The sequence below is a fragment of the Equus asinus genome, chromosome 23 (assembly GCF_041296235.1).
Source record: "Equus asinus isolate D_3611 breed Donkey chromosome 23, EquAss-T2T_v2, whole genome shotgun sequence".
Classification (NCBI taxonomy): Eukaryota; Metazoa; Chordata; class Mammalia; order Perissodactyla; family Equidae; genus Equus; species Equus asinus.
This window is the reverse complement of record NC_091812.1, coordinates 30,493,703-30,510,318: the sequence shown is the minus strand read 5'-3', so window position 1 is coordinate 30,510,318 and position 16,616 is coordinate 30,493,703. Positions and strand designations below refer to the sequence as shown.

The following is a 16,616-nucleotide window of genomic DNA, read 5'->3' as shown; positions in this document are numbered from 1 at the left end:
CTTCTCTGCATTGTGTCAAGTCACCGCCATTTATCTCTCTCCCAGGACCCTACGTCCTCAGGTGAAGGAGGAGATTATCTGCATGATTCAGAACACTTTCAACTTTAGTCTTAAACAGTCCAAACACCTTTTCCAAATTCTAATGGAGTGTATGGTGCACAGAGATTCTGTAAGTATGATGAGTTGATGAGTTGATGACTCAACTGACTTATATATAATGCTAATTTTCAATAATTGTAATGTTTATTTTCACAATTTTAAAAAATATGTAATTTTTATTTTTTAACTTGATTGTATATAACTCTGCAGAACTTGACCCTTAGTTGAGAACTTACTTACCCTCATGCTTCAAATTCTGGACTGTACCTGGGAAAAAATATTTAGATAGTATAGCAGTATTACAGAAAAGTGATCAAATTTAGTGAAAATTGCACATAAATATTTTCAGAGGGTACAGGAAGAGCTCCATGTCTTAAATGAACTCAAGTCTGCTGGGTTAGATAAAGGCATCCTGAGTAAATCCTGCAAGAGACCACTGGGGATGCACTGGACCATGGGGAATGTGAGAATATACTTTAAGACAGAAAACTCCACAAACTGTGAGCTATGAACATAATGTGGATACAGGAAAAGATTTTTCGTGTTTTAGGGTACTTTGATCAAAATTTTTATCAATGACTTGGATGACATGAAGCTGACGATTACAGTAAATATGCAGATATGACATGATTCACAGTGATCTTTCCACAATTGAAGGCTGGGCCAAATCATACAAGATTTTGGCAATGTTTACACACCTGGCTTCAAAAACCCAGTTGAACAAGTGCAAGCCAGACAAAACATGGCTAAACATACGTGAAAAACCTTCTGGGATTTTAGTTGACCTCGTAATAACCATGTCTACAATTAGCAGTGTGCTTTCAAATATATTTTTTCACTTGAAATAGCCCATGAGTGAGTTCAATATGACAGTGATTGTTTATTTCAGTGTCAAAGATGCTGAAGCTGAAGCCTAGAGAATTTAAATGATTTGACCAGAGTCATGTAGTTACGAAATGGTAGAACTAAAACTTCAGCTCAGTGCTGAAATCTTGTACATGCTCTACTGCATTTTATATTTCCCACAATAATCAGTAAGTTAAGAAAGGGACATATTAAAGAGATCACCCTTATATTTACCTCTTCCTATCATCAAGGAGAGTAACTAATGAGGGCTGTCATGATCAAGAGAGGACTAGAGAAGGCAGCTAACGGTTGGCACATTACAGGAGTTAGGTTCTCTGCTCCTGTACAATTGAATGTTGATTTTATTCACGGACCTAGAGGGTCTATTAGGTGGGGGCAACCAATGTGTAAATTGTATAAGCATAGTTTTTCTATCTTCATGGGACTTTCGAGATTGTTTAATGAGTTCCTCTCATTTTGTGGATGAGGAACCTGAGATTCAGTGGTCTTATAATATTTACCCAAGGCAATATGGGGGGCATTTTGGGGCCTTAAACTTGCTAGTCTTAACTTTTTTTGTTGTCTATTATGTAAAATATATTTTCATTTGGAAAGACTGAGATACATTCATTAACAGCAGATGGCCTTTTATAATCATAAATGAAGTCCTTATTTGTCTTAAAAAAAAAATCAGTTGTCTGCCAGGGTGCACTGGACCCCTTGACATTGTAATACTTTGTCTATGCTGTCCATTGTACTAGCTCATTGAATATGGTGTACTTACCTCACTTATTTTATGACAAATTCTTCAAGATTCATTTCTCATTAAAAACCAGAAGTCTTAGCTTCTAAGGCTAAGTGAACAGAAGGATCTCACTTGGTATCCCTTCAAAATGAGGAAGGCTTTTCTTTCCATTAGGAATTGACACTGAGTTTCTTTTCATTATAGCATGTGTAATATAAATGTAGTAATGTTCCTCTAGGATGCATGGAAGTTTTTAGTTGTTTTTTTTTTTTCCTGAGGGCTCACAATTCTCCATTACCCTATTTAAAAAGTTTTCTCTTCTATAAGTAAAACCAAAAAAAAAAATTAATTCTGTGTGTTTTTTAACATTAATGAAGAATGTTTTGCTCAATTCGTTAGCTCTAGAGTAAATTTTGTGGATACTTTTGAAAGCATTTATTTGCTAATCCCCAGAATGTATGACTTTCTGTTTTTCAACTGTTATAGATTACCATATTTGATCCTGATTCTGAGGAGTCGCAAGACCTTGATTTAGCAATCCTAACAGCTCTGCTAAAGGGTGAGCGTCTAGATAGAGTTACAACTATTCCTTTTTTCACATTCCACAGCACTTGGCATTTTTTATGTTGATATTTTAAATAGAATATATGATTGTTCCTTTCTTTTATGCTAGGCACAAATTTATCAGCATCAGAACAATTAAATCTGGCAATGGCTTGGGACAGAGTGGACATTGCCAAGAAACATATCCTAATTTATGGACAACATTGGAAGGTATAGTGAAAAAGAAGTTATTTGGAAAAATATTTGGTGTATTGGTTTGTTAGGGAGGGACTAAAGAGAAAATTGGAGGAGAAAGAGATTGGTTTGCCGGGAGTGTGGGGTGGCATCTGTGTAGCTGGGTGTCTGGGGATAGCTAAGATGTTTTTCTCATCTACTTTGCCTCACTGAAAACAGTTTTTTTCTGGCTCTGCAGCCTAGTTGAAGCTGACAAAGAAAGTTGGAGGAGGACAGAATGGAAGAATTTTTTATTTACTTTTTGAATGGGCAGATGTCTTATATTGTTATTTAAAACAAAGTTTATCTTATTCTTTGCATTAGAATGTAATACATACTCACAATAGAAATAAGTGAAAGCAGAGAAAAGCAGAAAGAAGAAAGATTACTCATAGTGCTAATGATAATCACTATTAACATTTCACTTTTAAAAATTGCCCTTGTAACCATACCACAGGTGTATTATTTTTGAGTCGAGCTAATACATGCACATTGTTTAAAACATCAAATGGTACTAAAACAGTATTTCCCTGCCCTGCTAGTAACAAGAGCAGAGCCAGGCACTTTTGAAATTTTCTGACTTTTCTGACATTTATGCATCTCCATATTTCTAAATAATAAATCATATTGCTGTTTTCTGATTCATCAATTTTAGAAACCTCTCAACATTCTGTCTGTGGTCCTGCAATCTGCAATCTGCATTGGTTGCCTGCTATTCCTGATGCTGGCCTGTCATCCTCCATCATCCTGGGGGTTCTCTCTTGTGTTAGAGTGTCTGTTTTCTGTATCCATGTCTTTCTTATTCTTGGTTTACTCCTTTATTTTGATGGCATGCATCCTTCAGTAACTTTCTTAGAAAGGGAATATGAGAGACAAAAATTTTGAAAATTTACATGTTTGGAGATATTTTAATACAAGATTGGAACTAATTTTCCTTGAGAATTTTGAATGACTAGCTTCCAACACTCAGCATTGCTTTGAGAAGTAAACATCTTTCTGTTTTCCGGTACTTTGTGACTATTTTTTCCCTCTCTGGAAGTTTCAAAAATCTCTTTTTCTGGTCTTCTGACTTTTCACAATAATGTGTGTTGTTGTGAGTCTTTATATGCATTACCCTGGGCACCTGCTTTCAACTTGGCAACCATATATTTCCATTCTGGGGAATTTCCTCCCCTGTTTTCTTTGTTCTTTTTCTGGAATTCCTATTATTTAATTCTTGGACCTATGGACTGCTTCTCTAATATTATCTTTTCCCTCTTATCTTCCATATCTTTTCTTTGGTAGATTTCCCCAACTGTAACTTTCATGCCTTGTATGTAGCTTTGTGCTTCTGATAGCATCCTATGTACTAATTTCTAAGAGCAAATTTGTTCTTTGTCCTTTTTTTAAAAAAAAAAATAATAGCATCCTGAATACAGTGTCTTCTTTTCTTTCTCTGAGGATGTTAATGATAATTCTTTTGAAGTTTTCTTCTTTCTGTTTTGTCTGATTCCTCCCAGCTGGTGTTTTTGGCCTAGTTGTTCTGGACTTTTTGTTTAAGAGAGGAGGATAGAAAGCTCCTTAGCAATTCTGAGCCTGGAGGTTGGGCCTTCACATTGGGGTGATCTGGCTGCCATTTGTTGGAGGACCTGAGATGTTGGCATATTCATGTCTTTTCTCTTGTGTTAGTCACATTACCATATCAGAATCCTCCAGCTCCCTGCCTGAAAGGTAAAAGCCTTGCCGCTGGTGTTGCGGAAGTGAAATGGGGGAAGATGACTGGGAAGCTCCCAAGCTTAGGAATTCAGCACGTGTGCATCCATTTTATCCCGGTGCTGCCAGAATTCTGTGGCATAGATTTATTTGGTTCTTGACTTTTTCCAGTTTCACTATTGGCTTTCTGGGGACTGCTAAGTCAATCACCGCTTGACCATATGCTTTCCAACTTCCAAAATGTTGCGCCCTTGACCTCCTTGTTCTTGTGGCTTCACTTCTTAAAAAAGAAAAAATCCCTCTGCGATAATTTTAGTGAAGTTTTAGGTAGGAGTAAAAATAGATGAGTGTGTTTAATTTGCCATTTATGTTCATAAACCAGGTAAAGCCTAAATGAAAACATACCAGGTTACCCAAAAAAAAGAAACCTTGGAATTTTATTAGAATTGCATTAAACCAGTACATTAATTTGGGAAGTATTGAGATATTTACAATAGTCAGTCCTCTCATCCAAGAACAGATTTTTTTCAAGATGTTTTTTATGCCTTCAAGTTCACTTTTAGTTATTTCTGCACTCAGGTCCTGAACATTTCTTAGTAAGATTGTACTATATAGTTATTGTGTCTGTATAATTTTGAGTTCAAATACATTGTAATTCTTTAGTTCTTTCTGTTTTCTTAAAAGTCTCTCTGTCTCTTATTTGTGTCTGCCCTCTGAAGCCTGGCTCCCTGGAACAAGCAATGTTAGATGCTTTAGTGATGGATCGGGTAGATTTTGTGAAGCTCTTAATAGAATATGGAGTGAACCTCCATCGCTTTCTTACCATCCCCCGACTGGAAGAGCTCTATAATACAGTGAGTACTGGAACATTTCATCAATCACCTCCCTTAAGATTTATTTATTAATTAGCTTAAGATTTAGCTTAAGCTAAATGTAAATGTTGAATGTTCAAGTCTCCTTGAATGTTCATGTACAAAGAGCTTGTAGAGAGACCGACTTTTCAACCAAAGGAGAAACGTTCTTACCAAATCCATTTTAGCCTTTGGTCATTTCTGTGTTTGCCATTTTAATTAATTAGTCAGAATAGAAATATAAACTAATTTAAGAAAATATGATAGTAAGACCATCATTAAAGCCAAAGATGTGGATAAGAACAAATTGCTTTTATTAAAGCATTAGGAACATCTCAACCTAAGGCCATCATTAACATTCTATTCCTGCTGTTTTCCTATGCAAACCTTTTATGGAAACTAGACTGGCTTACTCATTGTGAAAACACCAATTGCTGAAGCCATGCAACCTTCTTGAAATGTCCTTCCTTGCCCTTTGAATCTTACCCTTTTTTCAAAGCCCTGTTCAAGTTCTGTCTTCTTAATTACTGCAGTTCACAGTCATCTGTCCCTGTAGTACAAATTATTCACAAGTCTTTTTGAGCACACACATCTTCATATTGTTGGTTATTTTTTAGTGTAAGTGCCCACTCTCTTCTATTAGATTGTAAAGCTCTGTGAAGAAAGCACTTAGATTCTTCATTGAATCTTCAGAAGCTTAATTGGAAACACATAGTAAGTGTTCAATAAATATTTTTTGATAGAATGTAATTGTGTGATGGGATTTGTAATTGTGTAATTTATATATGATAAAGGTTAGTTATAAATTACTTAAAATTTATTTCTGATTCTTAAAAAACAAGTTAAGTTCTTACTACCTACATATATATATCTTGCTTTGAAAAATATTTCAGTCTAATGACAGCGTCTCTTGGGAAATACTGTCCTTAGAATTAATTTGGCTTTAGCTTCATTACTAAAGACCTTGAAAATTTTCAGTACTCTGAGTTGTTTATGTATTCTGAAGTAAAGTTGTTTTTTGTTTCTCCTAGCACACGGTAATTAAAAGGAATAATTCTTTCTTTTGTTCTTTGTTACAGAAACAAGGACCTACTAATATGCTCTTGCATCATCTTGTTCAAGATGTAAAGCAGGTAAACTAATTATTGAAGGTGTGCAAATTTCTTTGTGTATTGCCTTAGCTTTGGGATGGAGATGTTGCCAGATTTTGCTTCATAAAATGTAGATGTGGATTTTCTAGTGAATTATCTACCCTCTTTGCTCGTGACTGAACAATTTTATCACCAAACCACACATTTTTTCCTATAATTTACTTTATATTTGTAAAGATGTGATCCACCAAGTAAGTAGCATTAGCTAGTAATTTTTCTCTAATGAAAACATGAATTCCATCAGAACTTCCATCAGAACTTCCATCAGAACTTCAGCTCAACATGATGCAACCATACTGCCAATGATGATAATAATACCTGCTGAAAATAAAGAAACTTCCTGGTTCTGTTGTCTTTATCGCAGGACTAATAAGTGATTTCCATTGTTCTCAATATTGCTGTTTTGAATATTTGTGATAGCTTGGGGGCTCTGTTACTTCATTAGTGAGGCTAACCTTTGTTCTAGGGAGCCAGGATGAAGCCCATCACTTTATACGCTTCCTCATAGTCTGCTCATGGTGTTCTCCTTGAACTTTTAAGTCAGACTTAAAATAAAATCATCTGATCCCCCATTAGTTACCAAAACTTCCCAATTATCACAGACTCTTATGCCTTAATTCTTTCTTTTTTAATTACCAAGAACTTTTGTTCACATCTGCAGAAGACTGGGGGTGCCTTTTTTTTATCACCATGATTAAAATCCATCTACAGCACATTTAAAAAGTTCGTCGCTCATTTTTCTGAAGTCTGTTATCTTGATGGAGAGAGTGTGGGCCTTCTGGTTGTGTTGACTTGGTGGGAGAACCAGAGTGAAAGGACTGCAGAGGAAGACATTGAGTTGGCAAATTAGTAGTAAGCAAAAGTGTCCATGGTGATGTAAATTTCGTTTGCATTGAGTCATGCTAAATCAAAATGATTTTCCTTAGATTATTTCCTTAAACTCTGATTCTATCACAGTAAACTGAAGAAAAAGGAATGAAATATGTTAAATAGGCTTTTTTTTTTAAGATTTTATTTTTCCTTTTTCTCCCAAAGCCCCCTGGTACGTAGTTGTGTATTTTTAGTTGTGGGTCCTTCTAGCTGTGGCATGTGAGATGCCGCCTCAGCATGGCTTGATGAGCAGTGCCATGTCTGTGTCCAGGATTCGAACTGGTGAAACTCTGGGCTGCCGAAATGGATTGTGTGAACTTAACCACTTGGCCACGGGGCTGGCCTTCATAAATATGCTTTTAATTAGCAGCAAATAAGAGTATTATTTTTGGTGTTCCTTGAAAAAAGTAAAGAGAAATTAAATCATTTACATTTGTGTGTGTGTGTGTGTGTGTGTGTGTGTGTGTATAACCTTATTTCTTAGTCAAAGCTTTGTGAAGGTTATTCACTGTCTGTTCACTTTAAAGATCTTGTTCAGCACTCTGTGTGCCTTTAAAAATGTACTGTGGATGGCAGTTCAGAAGTAACAGTTATGAAGAGGTAGTAAGGTTGATTTTAAGGGGTCCAAATAATTTCTATTTAGACTAAGGTCCATGTACTTGGAAATCTGATGCTCAGCCCTCCTACCAACCCTAACATTTGTCTTGGCACAGCCTTGTGCTTTGATGTCTCATTTGATTCTGCTGTTCTGTGTTTCTTATTTTTATTTGTTCTACTTCCTTACATATTCTTGTCCTATGCATGATATAGTCAAGACGGTCCAGTGTTATAGCCATTTCATTAAAGAGAGAGGCTGAAGATTTAATACAGTGGTAATTCTGGATCACATACCTTCATTATAACCTTCAGTAATTTTACTTCTGTTGTAATAGTTGTGTCATATCCAGTTGAAAATCATCTTTTTTATTTATTTATTTTTAAAATTTATTTTTATTTATTTTTTTTTTGAGGAAGATTAGCCTTGAGCTAACATTTGCTGCCAATCCTCCTCTTTTTGCTGAGGAAGACTGGCCCTGAGCTAACATCCGTGCCCATCTTCCTCTACTTTATATGTGGGACGCCTACCACAGCATGGCTTGCCAAGCGGTGCCATGTCCGCACCCGGGATCTGAACCAGCGAACCTCGGGTTGCCAAAGCAGAATGTTCGAGCTTAACTTATAGACCACCAGGCTGGCCCCTAAAAACAATCTTTTATGGTATATTTAAATGTATTTTATTCTAACTTATGTGTATGAAAGAGAGAGAGAGAGGGAACAGAGTGAATGAGCAGATGTAAGCAGACATTCAAAGTCTATGAAACTAAAACTGTAATATGGTTAATATCCTTTTCCATCTGAACAAGCAGATTGTACCAATAGCTGGTCATATTAATTGATCAGTTTGTACAGATGATTCAAAAGTATGAGTCTATCTCTTTGCAGTTGATTTGATTATGTTATAATGGCACAGCACAGGAGACAGAAAAAGAGAATTGAAAGTTATAATTCGTTATGTGTTTTTGTTTCAGCATGCCCTTCTCTCAGACTATAAGATAACACTGGTTGACATTGGATTGGTAATAGAGTACCTCATTGGTGGAGCGTACCGCAGCAGCTACACTAGGAAAAATTTCAGAACCCTCTACAACAACCTCTACAGGAAACATAAGGTAGCGTAAATGAAAAATACCCTATTAAAATTCAGGATAACTAGGAGTAATACTTTTAGAAAAATGGCTTGGGAAGTTCAGATGACAGTAGCTTCTAAAATGGATCTTCTGTTTAACTACATTTATTGAGTACCTGCTACGTGTAAAGTACTGTGCTTAAATGCTAGTGTGCTGGTCTGGGATGGACAAAAAGATCAGGACTTTAGAAACTTTTAGAGGCAACAGATTCGTGAATAACTAGCCCTAGTGCAAAACAGGATACAATATGTGCTATATTGACATACAAGTAAGATGATGAGAAAGGTTAGAGGGAGAGATGACCAGTTCTTATCTTTTTCTTTCGAAAATACGGAAGTCAAAAGCTTAACAGGATTAGATCTACAAACTCCTAATAGTCCAAAGTCTGGAGATGACAAACTGGGGACCAGTGGGTAGGGCTTATATTGGAAGATGCATGCAGAATGTACTTAAAAGCACATATTGTACATCTTTTATTTTCCATCATAGTTTTGCAAGTCTGGGAATGTAAATTTAGACTGGTTAGTGGATTAGCAGAGAAAATATTGCTTGTTTCTTAAAATTGCCGTTACAGATCAGTAAACTGAAGAGACTAGTTCTTATTAGAAGATAATGGAGGTGTTAGAAAAGGTCAGTTTGGGACATTTTTGGTTGAGAGGGGAGCAGGAGCAGTGGAAAGCACAACGCTGTGGACGTCGGCTGTGCTTTCCAGCGACAGGGACACCTTTGTCTCCGTGGAAGCGCCAGAAGGTTGTAAGGGATGAAACTTGAAAGGTGGTTTGGGATAAGATCATAGGAAGAGTCTGGAATAGCAAGCTATGACCTTTATTTAGAAAGAATCAGGTGAAAGTGAAAGCCCGATTTGGCTTTAGGAAGTGAAAAATTGAAACGAAAGGAAAACCAAATCTCACAGAGACAGTGTTTGGTATTGAAATTTCAAAGGCATGGGGGGTACACCTGAGGAGTCAGCTCCTTCATTTACACGAAGTATACCTTGCAAGAGGTTACCGGCGGCAGGATGAGGGCTGACTGTGGCCTTGGTGCAGGCAGTGGGCAGCATGCTAGGCGAGTTCCCCTAATGCCCTTTCTAGAAATGGGTAGGAAATTACCCATTACTCTGATTATTTGCTAGTGAAGGGTATAGAGTTTACTGTGTTACTTAGTAAACTAGATCATAACAGTTACAAATACATGGTTTGGAGTCAGAGAGATCTGGGACTGAATCTTAGTAATGGTAGGTAGTAGCTGTGTAATCTTGAGCGAGAAACTTAACCTCTCTGTGTCAGTTTCCTCATCTATAAAATGGCAATAATAATGCAATACTACTTTCACAAATTTATCAAAAGGATTAAATAAAATAATGCCTGAAAAACCATATTCCTGGTGCACAGAGTGTATAGAGTAGCGGTCAACAATAATAGTCATTATGATTATTACTAATGATACTGTAATTCTATATCACAATGATAATGATAATAATTTGAATATTATCTTTAAAAAGTCTAGACTAGGTCACTTCTATGTCTAGTTTATATCTGTAAAACACAAACTAAAAATAAATAAATAAACAAAGCAGTTCAAAGCCTATGGTTTGTATCATAAATTTTTATGTCCGTCCCTTCAAGAATGCTTCTTTTGGTTTTGTTTCTCATTGATGAAAGCTTCATGCTGATAAGCAATGAATTATGTTGTTATTGGGCCTAGCCCCAGGAATTCGAGAGGTGATATTATGCAACACCTAGAGAAATTCCGTAACTTTCTAACTTAACCTTAACCTTGGAGCTTTGTGAATGGGAACTGTTTCTTATCAGAACTGTGAATCTTTATTGCCTATTCTGAACTTGTTCCAGATATAGAACATCCATTGATTCTAATGGAATTTCCACATAGAGAAGGAATGCAGATATATAATAGGGAACAAAAGAGCATGTTCTCTAAAATGGTAGGAATAACAGTGTGCTTCATAAGGAGATCATGAGAGGTTCTTATTGGGTGAGCAGTTAATCTAATCATGGATCAGAGACAGAACTATTGGATATTTGGTAGGACACAGTATTATATTTAGTTTTCATTATTGTCTAGAAATAAAATGTTAATTGTTACCACTATAATCTTCTTTTTCCCTTTTTCTTTTATTTTAAAAATAAAATGATATGCCAGAGAGTGACCAGCATTGCTCAAAGCCTATCCCAGCCCCCTCTTCACTGGAGACGCCCCTCAGGAATCAGAAATGAAACTGCAGAAAGCACACTACATTCTCAGTTCATTAGAACTGCCCAGCCCTACAAATTCAAGGTACCACTTACTTATTTGTAGATTTGAAAATAAAATTGTTCTTGCAGGCTGAGACCAAGTTAGAGAAAGGGAGGTACAATAGAGGGACTATTTACAAGTATCATAATCAGGTGGCGCAAGTCAAAGGCATAACACAGCTGTCTTCTAACAACAATGAGCAAATGCCCAGGACAGAGTACTGGCAACTCACTGATTGCCTATCTTTATTGTTCCTACCTCTACCATGGCCAAATGGTGACTCAGGAAGGCAGTCCATGGGATGGTACTAAAAAATGTAATCATTAGGTCAACACTGCACCCTCTAATTGGATGTGACTACTTCCATCTTGTTTCCTTCTCTCTCAGACGGTCCTTTTGCATCTTCTTTTTTCCCAATCTTGTTATTGCCCCTTTCCCTGTATTACCTCACTCCCACTTCCATCTGGGGATAAATACTTTTGCTCAAAAGTTTCCATATAAATGGTTCCTATGTTGGCTGAGAGAGATTTGCTTTTCATAGTTCCTAGAATGAGAAGATATTTTATAAAATTACCATTAGTCATCACGAATGAACACAAATTCTTTTTATTTATAGACACAGAGGAAGCTTATTACAATTTTTGCTATGACTCCCTTTAATTAAAAAGAATAATTAGTGAATCTTTCTATTTGCTAGGCGTTATATTGGGTGCTTGGTTGAATTTGGGAGGCTGGTGTGTCAGAGAAGATGTAATGATGATTGAGAAATGGTCCCACCTTCCCCAAAGAATTAACCATAGTGCAGTATGATGAGTGTTGACATATACAGAGTGATATAGAAGAACATGGGGAGTTAGGAGGTGGCATTTGAGATGAGCTGTAAAGGGTGAGTTTACCAGGTGGAGAATAGTATTTCATTACTATCTGTTAACATCCCTAGAGGAATATAATCAGAATCAAAGAAAGGAAGCTGAAAACTGATCAATTGGATACATGTTGGCAACATTAGAGACATTTTTCTAAGGGGAGGATAAGGAATCTATTTGTAGGGTTAAGTTAAGAGTTTTTTTTAATAGTTCTCATTTATCCAATATATTATTTCAACTCATTTCCTTGAGAAATTGAAAGTTATCATACAGTTAGTGCTCTATCCCAAAGGTGTAGTGTTTTTATTTTGCTAAATGAACTTAAGGTATCTCAGCTTAGGGATCCTGGAAATATTGGATGCAACAAGAAATAGATTACCTTATAAGGTCAAAATTTTAGTTTCTGGTTTATAAAGTTCTGTTATTTCCATCTCTTTTCAGTGATTTAAAAAATACTTCTAGGATACTTGATGTGTTTTATTAGGTGGAACATCATGGATCTGTGTATTTGGAAACCCATTCCTATTTTATTTTCCAACAGGAAAAGTCTATAGTCCTTCCTAAATCAAGGAAGAAGTCAAAAGGACCAAATATATTAGATGACCCTGAAATTGAAGGCTTTGTTTACCCTTACAATGACCTGCTGGTTTGGGCTGTGCTAATGAAAAGGCAGAAGATGGCCATGTTCTTCTGGCAGCACGGAGAGGAAGCCACGGTTAAGGCAGTGATTGCTTGTATTCTCTACCGAGCCATGGCCCATGAAGCTAAGGAGAGCAACATGGTGGATGATGCCTCAGAAGAGTTGAAAAATTACTCAAAGTAGGAGTTCTCTCTTCACTTCATTCTAAACAGTGACAGTCCTTAGAATGGTTAGACACTTTTATCTCCCTCACCTTAGAAGTTATAAGATGACTTGACTTGTTGCCATGCATTTCATGGACTCTCCTATAAATAAGGGTCTTCAGGTATTTTAAGGAACTTTGTGGAATAAAGAGAAGAGAAATGGCCTTCAAGTCAGGAGACTTGGGTTTTAGGCCTATCTAGCTGTTTACTAATTGGGCAACTCAGTTGACCAGATTTCAGGACTTTAGTTTCTTCATTATAAAATACTCAATTAATGATTTTGAAAATCCCTCCCAACTCTCAAACTCTTTGATAATAAGTTAAATTAACACTTGTTGTTTACTTTAAGTATCTCTCAGGCAGGAAACAACAGTATTATTTATTAAAGAATCAGTGAGTGATGGTGGAAGATAGAAAAGTTGGAAATGTTTTCGATTATTTGATTACTAAAGTATTATATATAGTAGAGAGGAAAGAAAGGAAGCTACGCTTAATAGAAACAAATTCATAATTTTGATTTAAAAAATTCCAGAGAATGGCAGCCTCTACTTTTTAGAGAAAACAACCTTCCCAGAAATCACCTGAGGTGATTTCCAGGTCTAGCTTCTTACTTTGGTCATTTATATATTTCGTAAAATCTTAAAAAAAAGAAAAGTAGTTCCACAACTTTCCTTAATTGCTAGTTCAGTTTGGACAGTCTTTTCTGTCAAAAAATTATTTATTAGGTCTTATCAGCGAGTCCCAAAGCAAGCTATATATACAGGCTGTTTTGTGGTGTGGAGTGACTTCGCCCCGTGAATGGCTCAGGTGCTCCTGGTGTAAATAAAATCGTATATGCTGCACTGTAGACCCTCTAGTTCTGTTCCTTCAGGAAAGGGAGAACAATCCATTTCCTGAGCAGCAATCCCTTTAAGATAGCTTCTGCAAACTGAGATTAAGTGCTATTTGCAATTTTGCGTTGGTCTTTTCTAAGTCTCATATCTAATCTTTTGCAAGTTTCTAGGGCTCTTGTCTGCATTTGTTTGCACCATTTACTGCTGTGTCATTACAGACAGTTTGGCCAGCTTGCCCTGGATGTGTTGGAGAAGGCCTTTAAGCAGAATGAGAGAATGGCCATGAAACTATTGACCTATGAACTCAAGAACTGGAGCAATTCAACCTGTTTGAAACTGGCCGTGTCTGGAGGATTGCGGCCCTTTGTTTCGCATACTTGTACCCAAATGCTACTGACTGACATGTGGGTGGGGTGCCTGAAAATGAGGAAAAACTCTTGGTTAAAGGTACATTTACTTGCTTTATAGAATTTAATATTAGCTTAGTCTGAAGGTCTGTACTCTTGAATTCACTTTTTCCCTGTTCCAGAAGAGCATCTTCAGGAAAACCAATTAATATCTTTGGTTCTCAAAGATGAGCTGGGATCTTCACAGTGGAACCTCTGACAACCATTTTATCTACCACTACTGTAGTTTCTTTTAAAAAACGGGGATAATTGTACTAGCTCTGTTTCTCACAAGGCATACTCACATGAAAGTGGTTAGAAAAAGGTAAAAGCATGTACAAGTATATGCACAATTTTGTTATTAGTAAGTTAATATAACAGAAGAAAAGGAGACATTTTAGTGAAATTTCACAGCTTAAGAATACTAACTGGTAAAGAGCTATATAAAATTAGAAATTTCTGTTGTTCTGCTCATCCAATGTGATGTTTCAGGGCATAAATAGCTCTTTTATAAGGCTGCCCTTGAACATTTGTTCACACCACTAACCAGCTCCAAATTCTCCTCTTCCATTACAGTTTCGTTTCATCTCTCATCTGGAATTATCAAGAGTAGTTGCTTTAACTACTACAGACATTTGTATTTTGATATCAAACCTAAAAAAGCTTGAGGTTATGGTCAAGCTTAAGAAGTATAAATGCTTTTGAAACTAAATAAAAGGCGATAAAGCATGAGCATTAAGAGCTCCATAGACTATATTTTATATTTTAGTTTCGTTCTTCCTAGAGTTCTTAAAATTATCATGTCCCAAATAGAATGACTGTTCTTAAAATAATGTATTTTTGGTGGACACACTAGAGAAAGCACAAAGAAATAAAAGATGTAAGATAAAATATATAAAAGAGCTTGCACCTTTTAATTCCCGTTATTGAGATAACAGAAATAAGAGAAATGTCAATCAAAAGTTATCTAACATAATCAAATCATTATGTTGTACACCTTAAACTAACACACTATTATATGTCAATTATATCTCAATAAAACTGGAAAAAACTGATCTCACATAGCTTTCTGTTTAATAAAATAGTGGAGAAACAATCATTCTTTCCAGAAGAATTTCTCCTTTGATCAGTTTTGACTTCACCAGGAGATGAAGTGAAAATGTGAATGGGTCCACCTCTAGCTATTTGGCAATAACTCTTTTTAAAGGTTCACATAGTGAGATGGGGTTTAGATAGCTGGAGGTTTGAGAAATAATTTCCCCCATGGCTGTGTCCTGTACATACTTTAGTTTACTGGAAATCCTTATTACTGGGAACTTAATGACTTCTTGCTCCTCATATACCTTATATCAAAAAAGAGACTTGAGTGAAGCAAGACTAAATGTTTTGCCCCCAAATATAGAATGAGTTAATAAAGAAGGCTGAATTAGCTATTTAAAGTCTTTGAGCTGCAGTAGACCATGTGGTTCTTCAGTACCTAGATGCTAATTCATCAGTGCTTGGCTTGTATGTCTGGAGAACACATTCTCAAATAATTGTAAGATGTCCTAGTTAGACTAATTCTAAGTGGATGAAGACTGGAGGAAGACCATGTAGGGTTATGTGGAAGGGAAAAATCGTTTAAATGTTTTGGGGTAAAAGGCTCCAACCTATCCCTTAGAAATGGGATATTGATGTCGTTGACTACTGTTTCACAAGCCAATTGTTCTGCAATAGACAAGAGCAGCAGAATGTGGAGCCTCTTCAGGAAGTGGGTTAGGAAGTAATTAGTGTAGAATTATCATTGTGCCTGGTAACTCTGATGTTTCCAGACCTAGAAGATTTCATGTATTTTGGGTTCTATACCTGAAAAGAAAACAAACATACGAACAAACAAATGTCTATCAGAACTGGAAGGTCCAGAGAACCTTCACAGGAGATCAAGTTTTAAAACAAAACAATAGAAAGTCATTTCTGCGTGAAAAAATATGAAGATGGACAAGGCTATGACTTCAGTTTGTTTAATCATGAAGGGCACACAGTCAGGGTTAGTCTTATTTTGGTTCACTGAATCCGAGAATACCAAGGCCTAATTTTAGCTTGAAAGAGCTAGTGTTCATCGAGTTGATTTTGACAGCATTTTGTAACTCTTCTCAACTCTTTACCTTGAAAGGCCATAAAAATTGAACACAAAAATTCTTTTGGAAAGACTATAAATAAATGAATGAATGATAGCAATATAATAAAAAATATTGTGGATGTCTGGATATATACGTTCCTTGGATTTTACTGGTAGAGAAAATATTTGTTTAGGATGGGAGATGAATCTAACAGAAGTGACACTTGGTATGTTTTTATATTCTTGATTTTATAACATAAACAATTTTTAATGTATTTTATTTGATGATAACCACTTAATGGCTTTAAAGAATTATTGAAGCAATATGCTCATTGAAAAAGAATACTTCTCATTACCCTGCCTCTAGGGATAAGTGGTAATAGTGTGGTATACATGTTTTTAAACTTTTAGGTGTAAAGATGCATATGCATACATATTTTTTTGTTTTTTTAAAGATTGGTACCTGAGCTAACAACTGTGGCCAATCTTTTTTTTTTTTTTTATATGCTTTATCTCCCCAAATTCCCCCCACGTACATAGTTGTATATCCTAGTTGCAGGTCCTTCTCGTTGTGGCATA

At 36.1% G+C, this 16,616-nt stretch overlaps 1 protein-coding gene across 6 annotated transcripts in view; it reads left to right on the top strand.

The window, feature by feature from the left end:
• Positions 1 to 16,616, top strand: part of TRPM6 (transient receptor potential cation channel subfamily M member 6) — a 164,023-nt gene that overhangs the window by 81,758 nt on the left and 65,649 nt on the right. For 5 of the 6 annotated variants that reach the window (XM_070495635.1, XM_044767631.2, XM_014848704.3 and 2 more), the window contains exons 9-17: positions 46 to 169; positions 2,177 to 2,249; positions 2,364 to 2,464; positions 4,879 to 5,013; positions 6,090 to 6,143; positions 8,600 to 8,740; positions 10,919 to 11,053; positions 12,419 to 12,696; positions 13,772 to 14,000. In XM_070495635.1, the coding sequence (XP_070351736.1) occupies positions 46 to 169; positions 2,177 to 2,249; positions 2,364 to 2,464; positions 4,879 to 5,013; positions 6,090 to 6,143; positions 8,600 to 8,740; positions 10,919 to 11,053; positions 12,419 to 12,696; positions 13,772 to 14,000 (1,270 nt within the window). The remainder of the gene's footprint in view (positions 1 to 45; positions 170 to 2,176; positions 2,250 to 2,363; positions 2,465 to 4,878; positions 5,014 to 6,089; positions 6,144 to 8,599; positions 8,741 to 10,918; positions 11,054 to 12,418; positions 12,697 to 13,771; positions 14,001 to 16,616) is intronic. The other variant, XM_070495634.1, reaches the window with a different exon arrangement.